General features: G+C 39.9%; 1 protein-coding gene across 8 annotated transcripts in view; it reads right to left on the minus strand.

The window, feature by feature from the left end:
- The window catches only part of CD1H11orf80 (chromosome D1 C11orf80 homolog), a 96,412-nt gene that overhangs the window by 77,859 nt on the left and 555 nt on the right, over positions 1 to 17,998 (minus strand). For 2 of the 8 annotated variants that reach the window (XM_047879013.1, XM_047879012.1), the window contains exons 1-3: positions 17,803 to 17,927; positions 15,660 to 15,798; positions 8,395 to 8,448 (exon numbers count right to left, since the gene is read on the minus strand). In XM_047879013.1, the coding sequence (XP_047734969.1) occupies positions 8,395 to 8,448; positions 15,660 to 15,798; positions 17,803 to 17,832 (223 nt within the window). In that variant the 5' untranslated portion in view covers positions 17,833 to 17,927. Of the gene's footprint in view, positions 1 to 8,394; positions 8,449 to 15,659; positions 15,799 to 16,759; positions 17,703 to 17,743; positions 17,928 to 17,998 lie in introns of those variants that run through there. The other 6 variants (XM_047879018.1, XM_047879019.1, XM_047879015.1 and 3 more) reach the window with 6 other exon arrangements.

The following is a 17,998-nucleotide window of genomic DNA, read 5'->3' on the forward strand; positions in this document are numbered from 1 at the left end:
TGAGTTTAACTCTTGCATACAGTGTCATATGACTTTTTAAAATATGCTAAAAGAGGGGCGCCTGGGTGGTGCAGTCGGTTAAGAGTCCGACTTCAGCCAGGTCACGATCTCGCAGTCCGGGAGTTCGAGCCCCGCGTCAGGCTCTGGGCTGATGGCTCGGAGCCTGGAGCCTGTTTCCGATTCTGTGTCTCCCTCTCTCTCTGCCCCTCCCCCGTTCATGCTCTGTCTCTCTCTGTCCCAAAAATAAATAAACGTTGAAAAAAAATTAAAATATGCTAAAAGAGTAACCATAAAAGTCTACTCAGTAAAGAATATTCAAAATGTCCTCTCTTCCCATACCAACCAAATTCACTACCACAGGCAGCTAACAATGTCTGCTACGGAAACGGAAGGGATATGGTAACCCAAGAGGCCAGAGTTGGAATAGTAAGTGCCCAGTTGATTACTCAACAAGGGGTAACAATAGTTCAAGGATTTTAAGCCAAAACTGGTACAAGGCAGGCTAGCTCCCGCTGACTACTGAATAAAAGCCACTCAGCTGGAGTATGAGTCAACTCCCAGGATCTCTAATGGTAAGAGCTGTCCTTCTCTTCCTGCTCTACCTACCAAAGCTCAAAAGAAAGAGAAACGTGTCAAGGTTCATGTCCTTTCCATCTCCTTTCCCTGCACATCAAATCTTAAATATATTCTCAATAGTAAAGTACAATTAAATATATTTAACAGAGAAAAGAGTAAAGAAATATTAAGAAAGCAAAAGAAGATGAAATTCATCTATTTTTTAAAGACTTTATTTTATTTTTTTAAGTAATCTCTAAACCCAACATGGGGCTCAAACTCACAACCCCAAGATCAAGAGTCACATGCTCCACTGACTGAGCCAGCCAGGCATCCCAACAAATTCATTTAACTTTTTTATGTTCAATCAATCTTCTCTTTATAAAATCTTGCCACATGTTATGCAAATTTGGCAGCAAGAGACTGTTTAGGACATATCAAAAGTCTGAGGATTAAATGTGGACTCACTGGGTAACCAGTGACCAATGAGTCCACAAACTCTTCCTTTACTTCTAAATTTAAGCTAAGGTAAAGCTCAGTTTCCCCATCTCCAAAAGAGAAATGATGATAACATATAAGTCTGACCTATCTCTGGAGAATGAATGAGATCATGTCTACAAAAGGAGCTCCTGGAGGAAAAAGTGTCAGATGAGTACTGAGCCTTAGGGTTGCTGATCTTGTAAGATCTAAAATATTAATAGATTTTTTCTTTGAATGAGAATCTCAGATTTAAAAATACATAATAAGTCAGACATCCAAGAGTTCACCATTGTGAATTTCTCATTAAATGATGAGCAATCCTGGACCCATTAATTTCTCTAATGTACAAATAGCATGACTTCTCACTTCCTTTCAGAACAAATTAACAAAGAAGACAAAATTAAACTAAACTTTTTTGTAAAGTCTCCCTGATAGCAAAAGGGTGGAGTACAGACAAGAGGCATAATCATATAACCATACATCAACAGCACAGCTGTCTTCCCCACTTTTAAGGGCTGGTATTCTTTTTTTTTTTCTTAATGTTTATTTTTGAGAGAGAGAGAGAGAGAGAGAGAGACCCACAAATTGTGAGATCATGACCTGAGCCAAAGATGGATGCTAAACTTACTGAGCCACCCAGGTGCCCCTGGGGGCTGGTATTCTTCTCTAGTCTTTTGAGGGGGGGAAAAAAAAGGTTGTAAATTTTCTGACTTGGGAAAAACACTTGAACATGACTGGCCAAACTGTATTTTACTAAAGAGTTAAATTATGTCAATAAACATGGGAATGAGGAGGAAGTAATTAAAAAGATTTAAAAAATAAAAATAACATGAATGGAAGAAATAAGAAACAGCAAATAGGGACCTTTAAATATGGCCTTTTGCATATTCCCCATCTTATCACTCTCTTCTACACTTTCTTTTTTTTTTCTTTTCTTCACTAGAGTAAGGACATGATAGGAAGTAGCTTCTAGATCTGGGCAAGAAGGACAAACTAAAACATCACATTTCACCAAATAGATACTTATAAGTAGTTCTATATACATGGATAAGTATATACATAAATGGATATATAAATGGATTCCTATATAAATGGATATGCATATTATGGATATATGCATACAAGCATATATGCAAAATAATAGTATATATATTAATACAAAGTAATGAGAACTTTTAACACATAAGAATTTACCTTTTTTTAATGTTTATTTATTTTGAGAGGGAGAGAGAGAGAGCGCACATGTGCATGAACAGAAGGGCAGAGAGAGAGGGAAAGAGACAGGGAGAGGGAGGGGGAGGGAGAGGGAGAGAGAATCCCACGCAGGCTCCGTGTCAGTGCCAACCCAATGCAGGGCTTGAACTTACAAACCATGAGATCATGACCTGAGCTGAAACCATTAGTCGAATGGTTAACCAACTGAGCCATCCAGGGACCCCAGAATTTATCTGTCTTAATGGTCATCATCCCTCAAAGTACAGAAGTTATTCTAATTGACAGAGGACCTCACATCTGGTCTGAGGTGTCTTTCCCTATCTTTATGTTCTTCCTAATAAGCAACTGGGAAGGACATATGTTTATATTCATATATAATTGAATAAAAGAACTAACAAAAAATTCAATTAGATTAGATAATGGAGAAAAGAAAAAAGAGGATGCCAAAAAAAAAAGCCAAAATATTTAAGCCTGGAAAGTTATGAATGTTAGTATCATTGAAAGAAATGAAGACATTACAGAGCAAGTTAGTTTCAAGAAAATGAAACCCATTTTACCATGTGTTGCACATATATTTCAAAAGGAACCTTCAAATGGAATAGACTAATTGACAATCAAAGCTGGAAACATGTTAATGATAGGAAAAAAAGTCTCATCAGCATAGAAATGATATTAAAACTTTAAGAGTAGAAAACATACCTGAAGTAAATACAGAATAATAATACAGAATAATGAAGGGAAGAAAGGCATATTGGTGGCTGAACTTCAAGGAATATCCTCTGGGTTACCAAAGAAGCACTATGAATATACATACTTCCATTACGTATACTTATCACGTTACATTTTCAGAGCTACCTTTCCCAATGACTTCCTGTGGCAAAGCAGATATTCAATTAAAGGTGTGCTGAATAAAAATATGAATAGTTAGGAACCAGAGAAGAAAGTGAGCAAAAAAGAGAATATAATCCATTAGAGAGGAAGTAGAATGGGGAGATTATCTTGGTCACTATTTATTAATCCAGCATAAACAAAACACCCAGAAATTAGAGCCTGTTTATATATGAATTGATCTGAAGTATACCAGATTCAGAGAAAAAGTACCTTGATACAATACTAATAGAATAGACTGAAGAGTAAAGAAAATTGAAGCTGGATGGCTCTACAACAGTACAGTTCCCCTAAAAAGAGATCAGATCTTATTCTACTCACTGAGAGCCACCAACCAAGCACTGAAGAGAACATAGTTGAAAATGAATTCAGAGGCATACTATCAATTTTGTATAGGTAAGTAATTTTTTAGCATCTGAAAATCTCATGGTTAATGAATCAGCCACCGAAGACTGCCTAATGAGGCTAACTAAACAGTGTAAAGATTTGTGAATGGACCAATTTAAAGCAGTTTGTTGATAACGTTACAGGAATGCTAAATAAATAACAATAGTAATAAAGGCATAATTAATGGTGCAAAAACCAGGGAGCTAAGGGATTTAAATCTTAAGCTTGGACAATTTCCTTTGTGGGCTTTAATGAGTCATTCTTGTTACTAATTAGTACAAACAAATAGTATTACTGAGTGGAGGTTAGTATCATGAACCTGGAGAGAAGACAAGCTAAAGTTAGCTACTAAATGTGATTGACTATGAACAAATGACTCAATTTTTATTATGTACTTGATATGCAATACTTCCTCTTTGTACTAAAAGTCAGCCGCTTCCACTTTATCACAAGGATATAAAAACAGATTAAATATGCATAAAATTGCTGTGAGCTTTTAAAATAATTAAATTAAAACCAAGTTACCATGACACTGTCTGAAGTTTGTATTAGCATAATAAACAGGTGGTTATTCCATAAGCTAAATTCAACTCAATACCTTCTTTCCAGGTATTAACAGTGATAATAAAACCGTTCCCTTGTACCTGCATGGTTTTTCACTTTTTTCAAAGCACTTCCACAAATATTAATTGAAGTAGTAGTCTTATATACGATCTGACCACTCATTAAAAAGGCATGCTAGGGGTGTCTGGGTGGCTCAGTTGGTTAAGCGTTTGACTCCAGTGCAGGTCATGATCTCGCGGTTTGTGAGTTCGAGCCCCACATCGGGCTCTGTGCTGACAGCTCAGAGCCTGCAGCCTGTTTCGAATTCTGTTTCTCCCTCTCTCTCTGCCCCTCCCCTGCTCATACTCTGTCTCTCAAAAAATAAATAAATGTTAAAAAAAAAAAGGCATGCTAAGTATCAGTTTATGTCACAAGAAATACTCCTATCTCCTCCCTAGTGCTAATAATAACATACTCCCTGTTATTTACATAGACTTTCACTTCTTTCAAAGCACTTTCACATATATTAACTAGAGCAGTGGCATTACGAATGATCTTTCCATTCTTTGCTTCATCCTAAGGGCAGAACCCAAAAAAAGAAGACTAAAGATTGAGAAATAGACTAGATGGTTTTCAGGCAGTCAATTCATGATTCTTAAAGCTGGACTCAGGTTTCCCAAAAGTCAGAATCAGAGCAAACTCCCCATCCAGCACAATATGCTGATTCTCCCTTTCTTCCAGACCAAAGGTTTTAGGAAGCAATAGAATTAAGTGATTAAGATAACCTAAGTATGGGTGTAAGGGAAGAATCCAAATCTGTCTTGATCACCTCTGTAACCCCTCTGTGTCAAGCACAAGGCTCAATGTAGAGCTAATGCTCAGTAAATCATCATTTACAATGATTACCACAGTAAGAACTTTCTACCCAAGCTCCCACAGAATATCTGCTATGGAGCCATTACTTTTCTTCCACAATTACTGCTTTCAAATGTGTGCACACTAAGAAGAATCTAAGGAAGATTAGGATCACAGAGCAAAAAGCAGGGGTCCATTAAGAATCCAGGCTACAAGAGCACCTGGGTGGCTCAGTTAGTTAAGTGTCTGACTCTTAATTTCAGCTCAGGTAGTGCTCTCATAGTTTGTGAGATAAAGCCTCACATCAGGCTCCGCATTGACAACATGGAGCCTACTTGGGATTCTCGCTCTCTGCCCCTTCCCCTGCTTGTGCTCTCTCTCAAAACAAATAAAGAAACATTAAAAAAAAATAAAAAAAGAATCCAGGATATAGACTCCTGGAAGGTAGATTCAGAGGGCCAAGGCAATTTCAAAGGCAAAGGGAGATACACTTAATGACCCTTAATTTACTAAGCAAGCACTTTTAAATTCCCATGCTTAAACTAAAAACTCCTTCAGCAAACTGGTGCAGTCACTCTGCAAAACAGTATGGAGTTTCCTCAAAAGCTTAAAAATAGAACTATCCTACAATCCAGCAATCACACTACTAGGTTTTACCCAAAGGATATAAAAATACTAATTCAAAGGGATACACACACCCCAGTGTTTATAGCAGCATTATCTACAGTACCCAAATTATGGAAACAGCCCAAATGTCTATCAAAGTCCCTGATGAGTGGATAAAAAGGATGTGGTATATATGTGTGTGTGTGTGTGTGTGTGTACACACACACACACACACACACACACACAAAATGGAATATCACTCAGCCATAAAAAAGAATGAAATCTTGCCATTTGCAATGATGTGGATAGAGCTAGAGAGTATTGTGCTAAGCAAAATAACTCAGCCAGAGAAAAACAAATATCATATGATTTCACTCAGATGTGGTATTTAAGAAACAAAACAAATGAGCATAAGGGGGAAAAAGAGAAAGGTAACCCAAGAAATAAAATGAAGAGAACAAGAAGAGAACGGATGGTTACCAGAAGGGAGGTGGGTGGGGGGAATGGCTCAAATAGGTAATGGGGATTAAGGAGTGCACTTGTGATGAACACTCACCCGGTGTTGGACCTAAGTGCTGAATCACTAAATTGTACACCTGAAATTAATTTACACTGTATGTTAACCGGAACTCAAATAAAAACTTTAAAAATAACAATAAAAAAATAAAAATTAACTCAAAAAAGAAGTTCCAAAAGGGAAAATTATTTCCTATATTGTTTATGTCCTTAAAGTCATTCATCATGTGAGTTATAAAAATAATTTCTTCTTTTTCTTTGATATGACCAAGATAATGGAAGGTACTTTGGTTTATCCAGTAATTGAGTTACTGGCAATTTGGTTCTAAATTAAAATTTTTAATTGATTTCATTTTAAAAAGCACTAAGAGAAGCACCTGGGTGGCTCAATCAGTTAAGCATCCGACTTTGGCTCAGATCGTGATCTCATGGTTCGTGAGTTCAAGCCCCATGTCAGGCTCTGTGCTGACAGCTCAGAGCCTGGAGCCTGCTTCAGATTATGTTTCCCTCTCTCTCTGCCCCTCCCCCACTCGCACTCTGCCTCTCTCTCTCAAAAATAAACATTAAAAAATTTCAGGGGCGCCTGGGTGGCTCAGTCGAACATCCGACTTCGGCTCAGGTCGTGATCTCACAGTTCATGAGTTCAAGCCCCACGTCGGGCTCACTACTGTCAGCACAGAGCCTGCTTCAGATCCTCTGTTCGCCCTCTCTCGGTCCCTACCCTGCTCACTCTCTCTCTCTCTCAAAAATAAATAAAACATTAAAAAAATTTTAAAGCACTAAGAAACATTAGTTTTTAAAAGTCCAATCGTAGGGTGCCTAAGTGGCTCAGTTGGTTAAATGTCCAACTTCGGCTCAGGTCATGATCTCATGGTTCATGGGTTCAAACCTTGCATCAGGCTCTGTACTGACAGCTCAGAGCCTGGAGCCTGCTTCAGATTCTGTGTCTCCCTCTCTCTCTTCCCCTCCCCCGCTTGTGTTCTGCTCTGTCTCAACAATAAATCAAATATTTAAAAAATTTAAAAAAATAAAAGTACAATGATAAAATAAATATAAAAATAAAAGTACAATACATTTCATAAACATTTATAAAATTACACTGCTCTAATGTAGCTTTATTTTTTCCATATTTAACACATAGAACATTTTCTTAAAATAATGACAAATGTTAAGTTGTTGTTTTTTTAAACCACCACAAGCTACTTACATTCCAAATTTAGTTGGAGATGGTTTCTTTAAAAAAATTACTTTGTAGAGGTGTCTGGGTGGCTCAATTGGTTAAGCTTCTGACTCTTGATTTCAGCTCAGGTCATGATCTCAGGGTTTGTGAGTTCAGACCCACGTAGGGCTCCATGCTGTCAGTGCTTAGGATTCTCTCTCTGCCTCCGTCCCCTGCCCATCCCCCCACTTGTGTGTGCGCACCACGCACTCTCTCTCAAAAATAAATAAAAATAAACTTAAAAACATTACTTTGTAAAATTTGTAAACTAACCACTCATTAGGAAAAGATAGGCCCATTGGATAATTTACAAACTAGACAAGCACAGATGATAAATATGAAAGCACAGAAGTTCTCAGATCATTTTGGTCTCCTTAAAATAAATGTATATCCTTCAGCTTTAGATTATTCTCAGCTCAAAGGAAAGAAGAACTAAAGCCAAGGTCACCAAAAGCTCTTAAACCATACCAACTTTGGCATGTGGGGAATAGTATTAATGCTAGCCAAAATAATTTGCAATAAAGCATTCTTCACACGTTACCTCTTTGCACAAATACTTTACCGAAAATTTCAGTTTCTATCTGGGATCATTTTGCCTGAGTTTCTATAGAGAGTATTCAATTTTTTTTTAACATTTATTCATTATTGAGAGAGACAGAGACAGAGCATGAGCATGGGAGGGGCAGAGAGAGGGGAAGACACAGACTCTGAAGCAGGCTCCAGGCTCTGAGCTGTCAGCACAGAGCCCGATGTGGGGCTTGAACTCACAAACTGCGAGATCATGACCTGAGCCGAAGTCAGATGCTTAACCAACTGAGCCACCCAGGCGCCACTATAGAGAGTATTCAGAGAAGCTATAGTGACCTAGGTGTCTTGTTCATCGCTGTATGTATACAATTTTATAGATCATCTTTCAGTAGGATTGCCAGATAAAATACAGGATAAAATACTGGATGGAACATACACTACAAAATTACTCATTGTTTATCTGAAATTCAAATTTAAGTGGGCATCCTGTACGTTTATTTGCTAAATCTAGCAACCCTATCTTTCAGTTTGTCTCTTTCAGAAAATAACAAATTCACTGCCAGGAAGAGACTTTATCTCTTGAAAGCAGAGTAATTCTTTACCTTTTATGAACTTCTTGAGAACCAAACCACCATAAGTGCTTCCTGCAGAAGCAACTGTAAGAAACAGAATACAAAGAAATATCACAAATAAAACAATTAAACAGATTTTATCTAAAGAATCTTATGGAAGCCTAAAAACAATGCTTATAGATACAATACGTTAAAAAGGTGACCACTATGTAACGAGTTTACTAAAAATGGAGACACCAAAGAAACATTATGAGGCTACAACAACTCTCTGGGGGCAGAAATGAAAACCAAATGGCAAGCCTTTTCACCCATATCCAACACCAAGGCTGCTTCTTTAGCTATTACTATTCCTGAGAGAAAAGGATTATAGGAAGACTGCACACTGTAACTACTAACCAGAATATATCATGCCAATAACCCATATTCCAGTGTAAGATTCAATTTAAAAAGCTGGCCTTTATTTGAAACAATTTACTCTTTAGTAGAAAATATTTTTTAAAAATTTAATGTTTATTTATTTTTGAGAGAGAGACAAAGCATGAGCAGGGCAGGGGCAGGGAGAGGGAGACACAGAATTCAAAGCAGGCTCCAGGCTCTGAGCTGTCAGCACAGAGCCTGAAGTGGGGATGGAACCCATGAATGGTGAGATCATGACCCAAGCCAAAGTTAAGACACTTACCCAACTGAGCCACCTAGGCACCCCTTTAGTAGAAAATATTAGACTATTACCTAAGAATTCTCCACACCGAGTTCTAAACTATGAATATCAGAATATTTAGAGTAATAATTAAAAAAAATTTTTTTAAGTAAACTCTACTCCCAATGTGGGGCTCAAATTCACAGCCCTGAGATGAAGAGTCACATGCTCTACTGAATGAGCCAGCCAGGCACCCCTAGAGCAATAATTCTTCAGAGGAAGAGGGTAAAGGAGGAAACAGGCACCTAAGAGGGGAAGAAAAGAAACCACCCAGAGACTTTTCCAAATTGAACATTACCCCTCCCCACCAGAGAGATGCGACCCACAGTTAAGAATTTAAGAATCATTGCCATAGAAATCAATGTCCCTATCCCTCAAGAAATGTGTATTCTTCAAGCAGGGTGAAAAAGTTGAGAATAATAACTACAGTGAGAGGCAACACCATTCTCTAGATGTGTGCTATCCAAATATAGTAGCCACTAGATACGTGTGGCTACTTAAATTTAAATTTAGCTAAATTAAATTAAAAATAAGATTCCTCAGTCACACTAGCCATATTTCAAGTGGTCATTAGCATTATTAGTGTGGCTAATGGCTACTGTACTGAACAGCACAGATATAGAATATTTTCATCATCACAAAAAGTTCTATTGAAATGTTATTACAGCAGTGCTTTAGATTTCCAGATTTTTTTTTAAATTTTTTTTTTTCAACGTTTATTTATTTTTGGGACAGAGAGAGACAGAGCATGAACGGGGGAGGGGCAGAGAGAGGGAGACACAGAATCGGAAACAGGCTCCAGGCTCCGAGCCATCAGCCCAGAGCCCGATGCGGGGCTCGAACTCACGGACCGCGAGATCGTGACCTGGCTGAAGTCGGACGCTTAACCGACTGCGCCACCCAGGCGCCCCTAGATTTCCAGATTTTGAATGATTCTGGACAAATGATATTTCAAAAGGCCTGGGCCCAAGTAGCATAGAACATTCAATAAAAGACAATCATTTCTTTTTTCTTCTTAACATTCCTCACAAGCATACACTGGTTCTAGCTTAAGGAGAGTTGGTCACTGGGGAGAGGGATGGCAGGTGTCAGCAGGCCTACACCAGCGATTAGCAAGGAGCTGAACATTAATAAGAAAAAAAAAAACCTATATATCTCACAGTGTGTCCATGATGTTTCTCAATTGCATATGTCATATTGTCTTCTCAAACATTTTTAGTTTTAACAAGTACCATATCAACAATCGTTGAAAATGGGTCACTTCTGGTGAATGTACTCAGAGAGCAATTATCTTGCCTGCTCCACACCCCATCCTGCCCCAACTTTTAGCTGTACTTCTAATGTCTCTGTACTAAAATAAAAGAGTACTAGGGGCATCTGGGGACTCAGCTGGTTAAACATTAAGCATCCAACTTCGCCTCACGTCATGTGGCAGTTCAAGCCCCACATCAGGCTCTGTGCTGACAGCTCAGAGCCTAGAGCCTGCATCAGATTCTGTGTCTCCTTCTCTCTCTGTCCCTCCCCTGCTCACACTCTGTCTCTCTCACCTTCAAAAATAAACAAACATTAAAAATATATTTTAAAAAAGAGTGTTATCCTTCAAATGCAAAGCTAACAGTAGAGACTTAATTGTAAACCACATATTTTTAGAGCAACACCATTCCTAAAATTCCCTCTATAGAACAAAAGCTGACATTAAAAAAAGAAGTTGTTGAGGTCAAATATATTTGAAGAATGCTGTATACTATAGCCCATTTTTTAAATTAATTTTTTTTTAATTTACATCCAAATCAGTTAGCATATAGTGCAACAATGATTTCAGGAGTAGGTTCCTTAATGCCCCTTACCCATTTAGCCCATCCCCTCCTCCCACAACCCCTCCAGTAACCCTCTGTTCTCCATATTTATGAGTCTCTAATGCTTTGTCCCTCTCCCTGTTTTTATATTATTTTTGTCTCCCTTCCCTTATGTTCATCTGTTCTGTGTCTTAAAGTCCTCATATGAGTGAAGTCATATATTTGTCTTTCTCTAATTTCACTTAGCATAATACCCTCCAGTTCCATCCATGTAGTTGCAAATGGCAAGATTTCATTCTTTTTGATTGCTGAGTAATACTCCATTGTATATATATGCCACATCTTCTTTATCCATTCATCCATCGATGGACATTGGGCTCTTCCCATACTTTGGCTATTGTTGATAGTGCTGCTACAAACATTGGAGTGCATGTGTCCCTTCGAAACAGCACACCTGTATCCCTTGGATAAATACCTAGTAGTGCAATTGCTGAGCTGTAGGGTAGTTCTATTTTTAATTTTTTGAGGAACCTCCATGCTGTTCTCCAGAGTGGCTACACCAGCTTGCATTCTCATACTATAGCCCATTTAAAATATTTTTTTTCAGTTTATTTATTTATTTTGAGAGAGAGCGAGCAGGGGAGGGATAGAGAGAAAGAATCCCAAGCAGCTGTCAGCACGGAGCCAGATTCAGGGCTGAACCCCCAAACAACGAGATCATGACCAGAACCAAAACCAAAAGCCGGACATCTAACCGGCTGGGCCACCCAGACACCCCTACCATAGGCCGTTTTAAAAAATGTATGTATTTATTTTTGAGAGCGAGGGCATGTATGCAAGCAGGGGAGGGGCAGAGAGAGAGGGAACAGAGGATCCAAAGTGGAGTCCATACTGACAGCAGAGAGCCAGATGTGGGTGAACTGAGAGATCATGACCTGAGGCAAAGTTGAACACTTAACCAACTTGAGCCACCCAGGTACTCCTATAGCCCATTTTTAAAGATTCAGTCTACACTGTCATATCAAAGGTTCTGAGAAAATACAAAGTAACGAAACTCACTTGATTTTAACCAGCATTCCACAAATTTAGAGGACTATGTAACTCCTTCCTCCTAACTCATATAAACATCTTGTAGCATGGATTTTAAAAAAAACCCTGCAATAAATATGTTAAAGACTTCAATTACTGATGGAAAAAGTATATAGTGATCTCTCAGTTTCTCATAGAAAGATCATTCAAGTAATAAAACTTGCTGCTGTGTTGTGAGTTCAATTTTGTACTCTAAAAGAGATTTAGAAGAACTAAGCCCCAGTACTTGTGAATACGACTTTATGTGGAAATAGGGTCTTCACAAATATAACCAAGTTAAGATGAGGTCATAATGGTTAGGGTGGACCTAAATCCAATTGGTGTCCTTAGAAGAAGGCTATGTGAAGACAGAAACACAGATAAACACAGGGTAGAATATCCCATGAAGGTAGAGGCAGAGATTGGAATGATACTCCTGCAAGCCAACACCAAGGGCTTGCTGGCAACTACCAGAAGCTAAGAGCGAGGCATATAATAGATTCTACCCTCAGAGTCTCCAGAAGGAACCAATTCTACTTTGACCTTGATTTTGGACTTCTGGCTTCCATACATGGGAGGGAATAAATTTATTTTATGTTTGTGCTACTTTGTTACAGCAGCCTTAGATAACTAATACATGGTTTTTTATCATCAGAGATTTCAGACCAAACACACCACTTCACACTTTCAGATAAAGATGACAAATTGAACATACCCGTTATTTTTACTACCTCCTGAAACTGCAATGAAACAATAGAAACAATAGAAAACAAAGTATTTTTAAAAGGAATAAACCCACAAGGACAGGGAAAAGACAGATATGATTATAATAAAATTCTAGAAACTGAAAAGCAGAAGGACTAGTGAGAAAGGATTTAGGAGACCTGAGAAATTGAATTATAAGCCAGAATAGGCAAAGGCCAAGAAACAACCAAAGTGATACAACAAAATCCCCGAAGATTCAGGAATGCAGAATCAGGAACTCCTGGAAGTAGGGGTGGGGTGGGAGCTAACATAAGGAGAATCAATTGAAAAAATGAATTTAAGAGTAAGTCAGATCTTTAGATTCCCTCCTCCACTCTGCATTCTAGGGACTGATCCTTTCTAACCTTGGTGGGGGTGGAGGAAGGGTTATTCTTCGAAAAGGAAGAAGCATGGGTTTTTCAGCTGAGGACCAAAGTTGTATTAAAAATAAATGGCCTGAATGAACATAAAGACTGAATGCTGAGATCTCTCTCTTATCTCTCCATCCCAGAACACTCACAATCTGACTTTTTATCTACCTAGTGAGAGGCTATGAACACATACATGGAAAAATCCAGCAGAATGCATATTGAACGTTAATTAATAATTATCTTAAGGGACAAAATGACTGGAAAGTCTCATCTTACACAATATATGTATCTGTAATATTGGAATGTTTCACGATAAGCATATATTACCCTTCCTTCTACCAAAAAATTTATGAAAATCATTACATAAAGATCAGAGATAATAAACACAATAAAGAGAAAATAAATGCTCCCTATACTTCGCATGGGCTGAAGAAGTCCATTAGGCTCAAAATACCTATGGAATTAGGTTTCTTTCCAAAAGCTAATGTGGCTCAAGTCCTCTGCTTTGAGTGGTATCAACCCCGCTACCTTGGCCAGCTTATTGGATTGCCTCTGTCTCCAAATGCATGAACTAATACAACCATACACAGACCAACATCACCCTAGCCATGTAGCTAACCAAAACGTTCTTACAAATGATGGGAATTCTGTCCAGAGTGGAGTTCACGCACAGTAACAGCAAACCAACCTATCATATCTTCCTCAAGGATGTTTACTGCTAGGTACTCAAAGAGAAGACAGGGCATTTCAGTTCAGTGAGAAAATGTCTTGTGTAGAACCTAAAGTACTATTCAGTCTCAACTGGGACTAAAGATGACTTTCATTCCAAAGTATCCTTCAATAAACCTACAGACAGACACACACTCTCTCTTCTCTCTCTCATATACACCTACACAACTAAACAAAAAAGTGATCACTTCAAAAGTTCAAGAAAATTAATTGTTCCAGGGTGTCACTCAATGCATCGTCTTTCCCTCAGGACTGTAGGCCAAAAAAAAAAAAAAAAAAAAAGAATAAAAGCTAATAGAAGAGGTTTACTTTCAAACTAACTGCAAGTTAAGATTATCAAAGCATGCACCATTCATCATTTGATTTCTTTTCCCTTTTTTTGGGAGGGGGGGGCTTTTCCAACTATCAAAGACTGGACATGAAAAAGGAGATAAAATTCAATGTAATATAACTTTTTTGTGAGAGAAGGATAAAACCAAGAGCAAGAATGAGATTGCTTTTGAGAATTCTTAAACCAGTAAAATAATCCTCTTGACCAATCCTGGTGTCTGAGTGATCCCCAGAGTCCTGCAAATGGACCAGATTTTCAGAGCCTTGATAACAAAGGGTAACACCCCAAAATATGGACTCATTTTACACTCCACCTTCATTGGCCAAGCAGCTGCTAAAAACAAAGGCCACATATCCCGATACCTGGCAAACAAATGCACTATTGCCTCATGAATTGATTGCTTCTCTGGAGTGCCCACAACTGTATTTGGAGAGAAACTTCGAGAGCAAGTTGAGGAGCGGCTGTCCTTCTATGAGACAGGAGAGATTCCACGAAAGAATCTGGATGTTATGAATGAGGTGATGGTTCAGGCAAAGGAAGCGGCTACTGAGATGGCTAGGAAGCTGGAGAAGCAGAAGAAATGCATGAAGGAGAAGAAACAGCTGGCCGTCTCTGCCCTCATGTCTTCAGAAAACAGCAGGCTCAGTCGGTTAAGCGTCTGACTTCAGCTCAGGTCACGATCTCGCGGTCCGTGAGTTCGAGCCCCGTGTCAGGCTCTGGGCTGATGGCTCAGAGCCTGGAGCCTGCTTCCGATTCTGTGTCTTCCTCTCTCTCTGCCCCTCCCCCGTTCATGCTCTGTCTCTCTCTGTCCCAAAAATAAATAAACGTTAAAAAAAAGAAGAAAGAAAAAAAAAAAGAAAGAAAACAGCAGTACTACCCCAGAGGAGTGTGAAGAGACAAATGAGAGACCCACAAAGAAGAAAAAGCAAGAGCCCAGGAGACCCTCGGAAGACCATCTGCCTCTGTCTCCAAATGCAGGAAAAAGAAATCTTTTTTCCAAGGAGGAGCTGGTTAGTAGCGATCTTGAAGAGACAGCTGGCAGTGGAAGTCTTCCCAAGAGGAAGAAATCTTTCCTCAAAGAGGAACCAGTTAGTGATGTTAAAGAGGAAGGAAATAAGAGAATCCCCAAGAAAAAGAAGAAATTCTCTTCCAAGGAGAAGCCACTCAGCAGTGGACCCAAAGAGGCTGCTGGCAGCAAGAGCAGTAGCTCCAAGAAAAAGAAAAAGCTGCAGAAGTTATCCCAGGAAGATTAGAATGGATATTTACCTGGTTAGGCATAACCCACATGACATTTCCCAACGCATCCCTTATATCCCAAAAAAAAAACAAATTCACAAGAACAAAAAAAAAAAATCCTGATAAGAGTCATTCTACTCACCTTTCCTGTATGACACATTTGTAAATCTATCACCAGATACTTATTACATAATTACTTAAGTTTTTTAACTATAGAATAACCCTGGAATAACATGATAAAAGATTATGACTAATTGAAATTTTTAAATAACCAGAAAAAATCATAACAGAACAGAAAATCAATTATTTCTTCCTCTACTTACTTGTTGTTACACAGTGAAGAGTATTTTCCTGGTGATTAGAATTTAATGCTTCCATGGAAATCACTAGCTGTCCTTCCAGCAATGCTCCATTTGATACTCCCGTTTCACACTTCCAGTGAATTATTAAATATTTCAAAATCTGAAAAGGGTACAATTCAAAGAAAACAAATCTTTAGAAATCATAGTAATAATAAATGTATATGATACAGTTGAATTAATGATTCTAATTTCCAAAAAATAATATTCTTACTTGCAAAATGTCAGATTCACACATTTAGAACAAAGTATTGTGTCTAAACAGAATAACTAGGAAAGTGACATAAGAAAGGAGGCATAAGAAATTAACACAATGCCCAACAAGACAGGAAGTGGTGACAATAAACTGCTTTATTCAAAGGGTAAGTTCATCTGGAAATAATAATTCGGAAAAATTAAGTGGGAGTTTGTTTTTCCTGTGTCTTTTTTTCTCCCCAAGTAAAAGCCAACATGAATATTATGAATAAAAGTGGCATCTGGTTATGAATCATCTTTACCTTTCATTAAATCATCATTTCTGAGGATGGGAATACTAGTTAAAGATCACTGGCCCTGGAGGCAGATGCCTGGGTTTGAATCCCTGATATGCCATGTGATTTTAGGCAAGTTACTTAACTCCTCTCTACTTCAGCTTCCTCATTTACCAAAATGAGGACAGTCTACCACTTATGGCTGCTGCTAACTGTGAACAAAATAAGAGCATAATGCTTAACACAATGCCTGGCATGCATACACACACATACACACACACACACACACACACACACACACACACACACACACGTATATATACACGTAGATATATACACCCCACACAATTTGTACATATATATGTATATAAACACATATACATATATATTCTTATGTGTACGCATATATTTTTAATACTTATAGACATTAGCTTTCATTTTTAATAAGTTCATCTTTGGTGAAGACTGCACACAATATTTTAAATTAAACAGTCTTCCAAGATGTCTAGATAAAACATTCACTCTTGATGAGACAAATTTAAAAGAAAATATACTGTAGTTAATTCCATTACTTATGAAAGTAGACTCACTTACACACTAAGGGACCATAGGGAAAATTACCACCCCTTTTCTTAAAGGCATGATCTCAGCAAGAGAACTTGGGGATGAATATCCTAATTTGTACCATAGTTTATAACGATGGTTTCCAGGCATTTCTACAGTCTAACACCTTCCTTCTCACATCCTCTGTCGCTGTGCTTCCCTCTGTTACGATATTCCCGCAGTTCCTTTATCCGTGAGGGAGCAGTTGGGAAAAGAATTCCGGCCTGTGAGTCAGAAGCCCTGGGTTCTAGGCTAGGTTCTGTCGTCTGTAAAATCTAACCCTCCAACTTTCTTTGATGAGAACGAAGGAGGCGAGAGGGCCAGAACTTTCGGGTGCCGTCACGCCGACCCTGTCTGGCCTGTGGCTCTGTTCTGTCTAGAACCCCTCGCAAGACCAGCGGCTAAGAACTCGATCAGATGTCGGCAGGGAAGGCGCCTCAACGGATGAACCCACGTGGCGAGGCGGCGCCTGGCGTTCAGTCCCACCTTCCACAGCTGGAAAGTTCCCTGGCCCGAGCGGGGCCGTCAGACCCGAGGGGGGGTGCTGCACCGCAGTCCGTCATCACCCAGCCGCCCGGGCCGACCCCCGGAGTGCTCCCCACACGTGGCCCACCGGCCGGCCGAACACCACTCTCCCTCACTGCCACTTCACCCCGACTGGTCTGGACTCCCGCCCCGGGCTGCCCATCCCTCCCTCCTGCGCGCCCTCTCGGCAAAGGGGGACACCCTAGGCTGGCCTCCCGACCTGAACCTAGGTGTCCGCTAACGCCGGGCAAACACTTCAGCCTCCGGAGCCCTGGGGCCGGTGCCACCCCCTCCGCGCGGGCATTCCCCCAAGGGAGACCAAGCTCTCCCTCGTCCGCTCCTCGCAGCCCCGTATGAGGCAGGCGGAATGTCCCCGAATCCCCTCAGTCCTGAACCTTCCTTCTCTACCTCGGGCCCCGCCAGACCCCTCTGCCCAAACTTCGCGGTCACCTCACAAAACCCTTCTCACACAGTGTCCTCCTCTGCTTTCTCTCCCTTCCCGGCATCACCTCGCACACTGCCACCGCCGTGCCCTCCATGCCGCGCGGGGAGCGGCAGCGACGCCCACCACCTGCTGCCAGCCCGGACGTCGACCTCCGCCGGCGCCCACGCCAGGCCGCGCGGCGTTCTTCCCGCCCGCGCGTGCGCCCCGCCCACCGGCCCCCGCGCTTGCGCACTTTGAGCCGCACCGCCCCCAGGCCGCGA

This window comes from Prionailurus viverrinus, chromosome D1 (genome assembly GCF_022837055.1).
Source record: "Prionailurus viverrinus isolate Anna chromosome D1, UM_Priviv_1.0, whole genome shotgun sequence".
Taxonomy (NCBI): domain Eukaryota; kingdom Metazoa; phylum Chordata; class Mammalia; order Carnivora; family Felidae; genus Prionailurus; species Prionailurus viverrinus.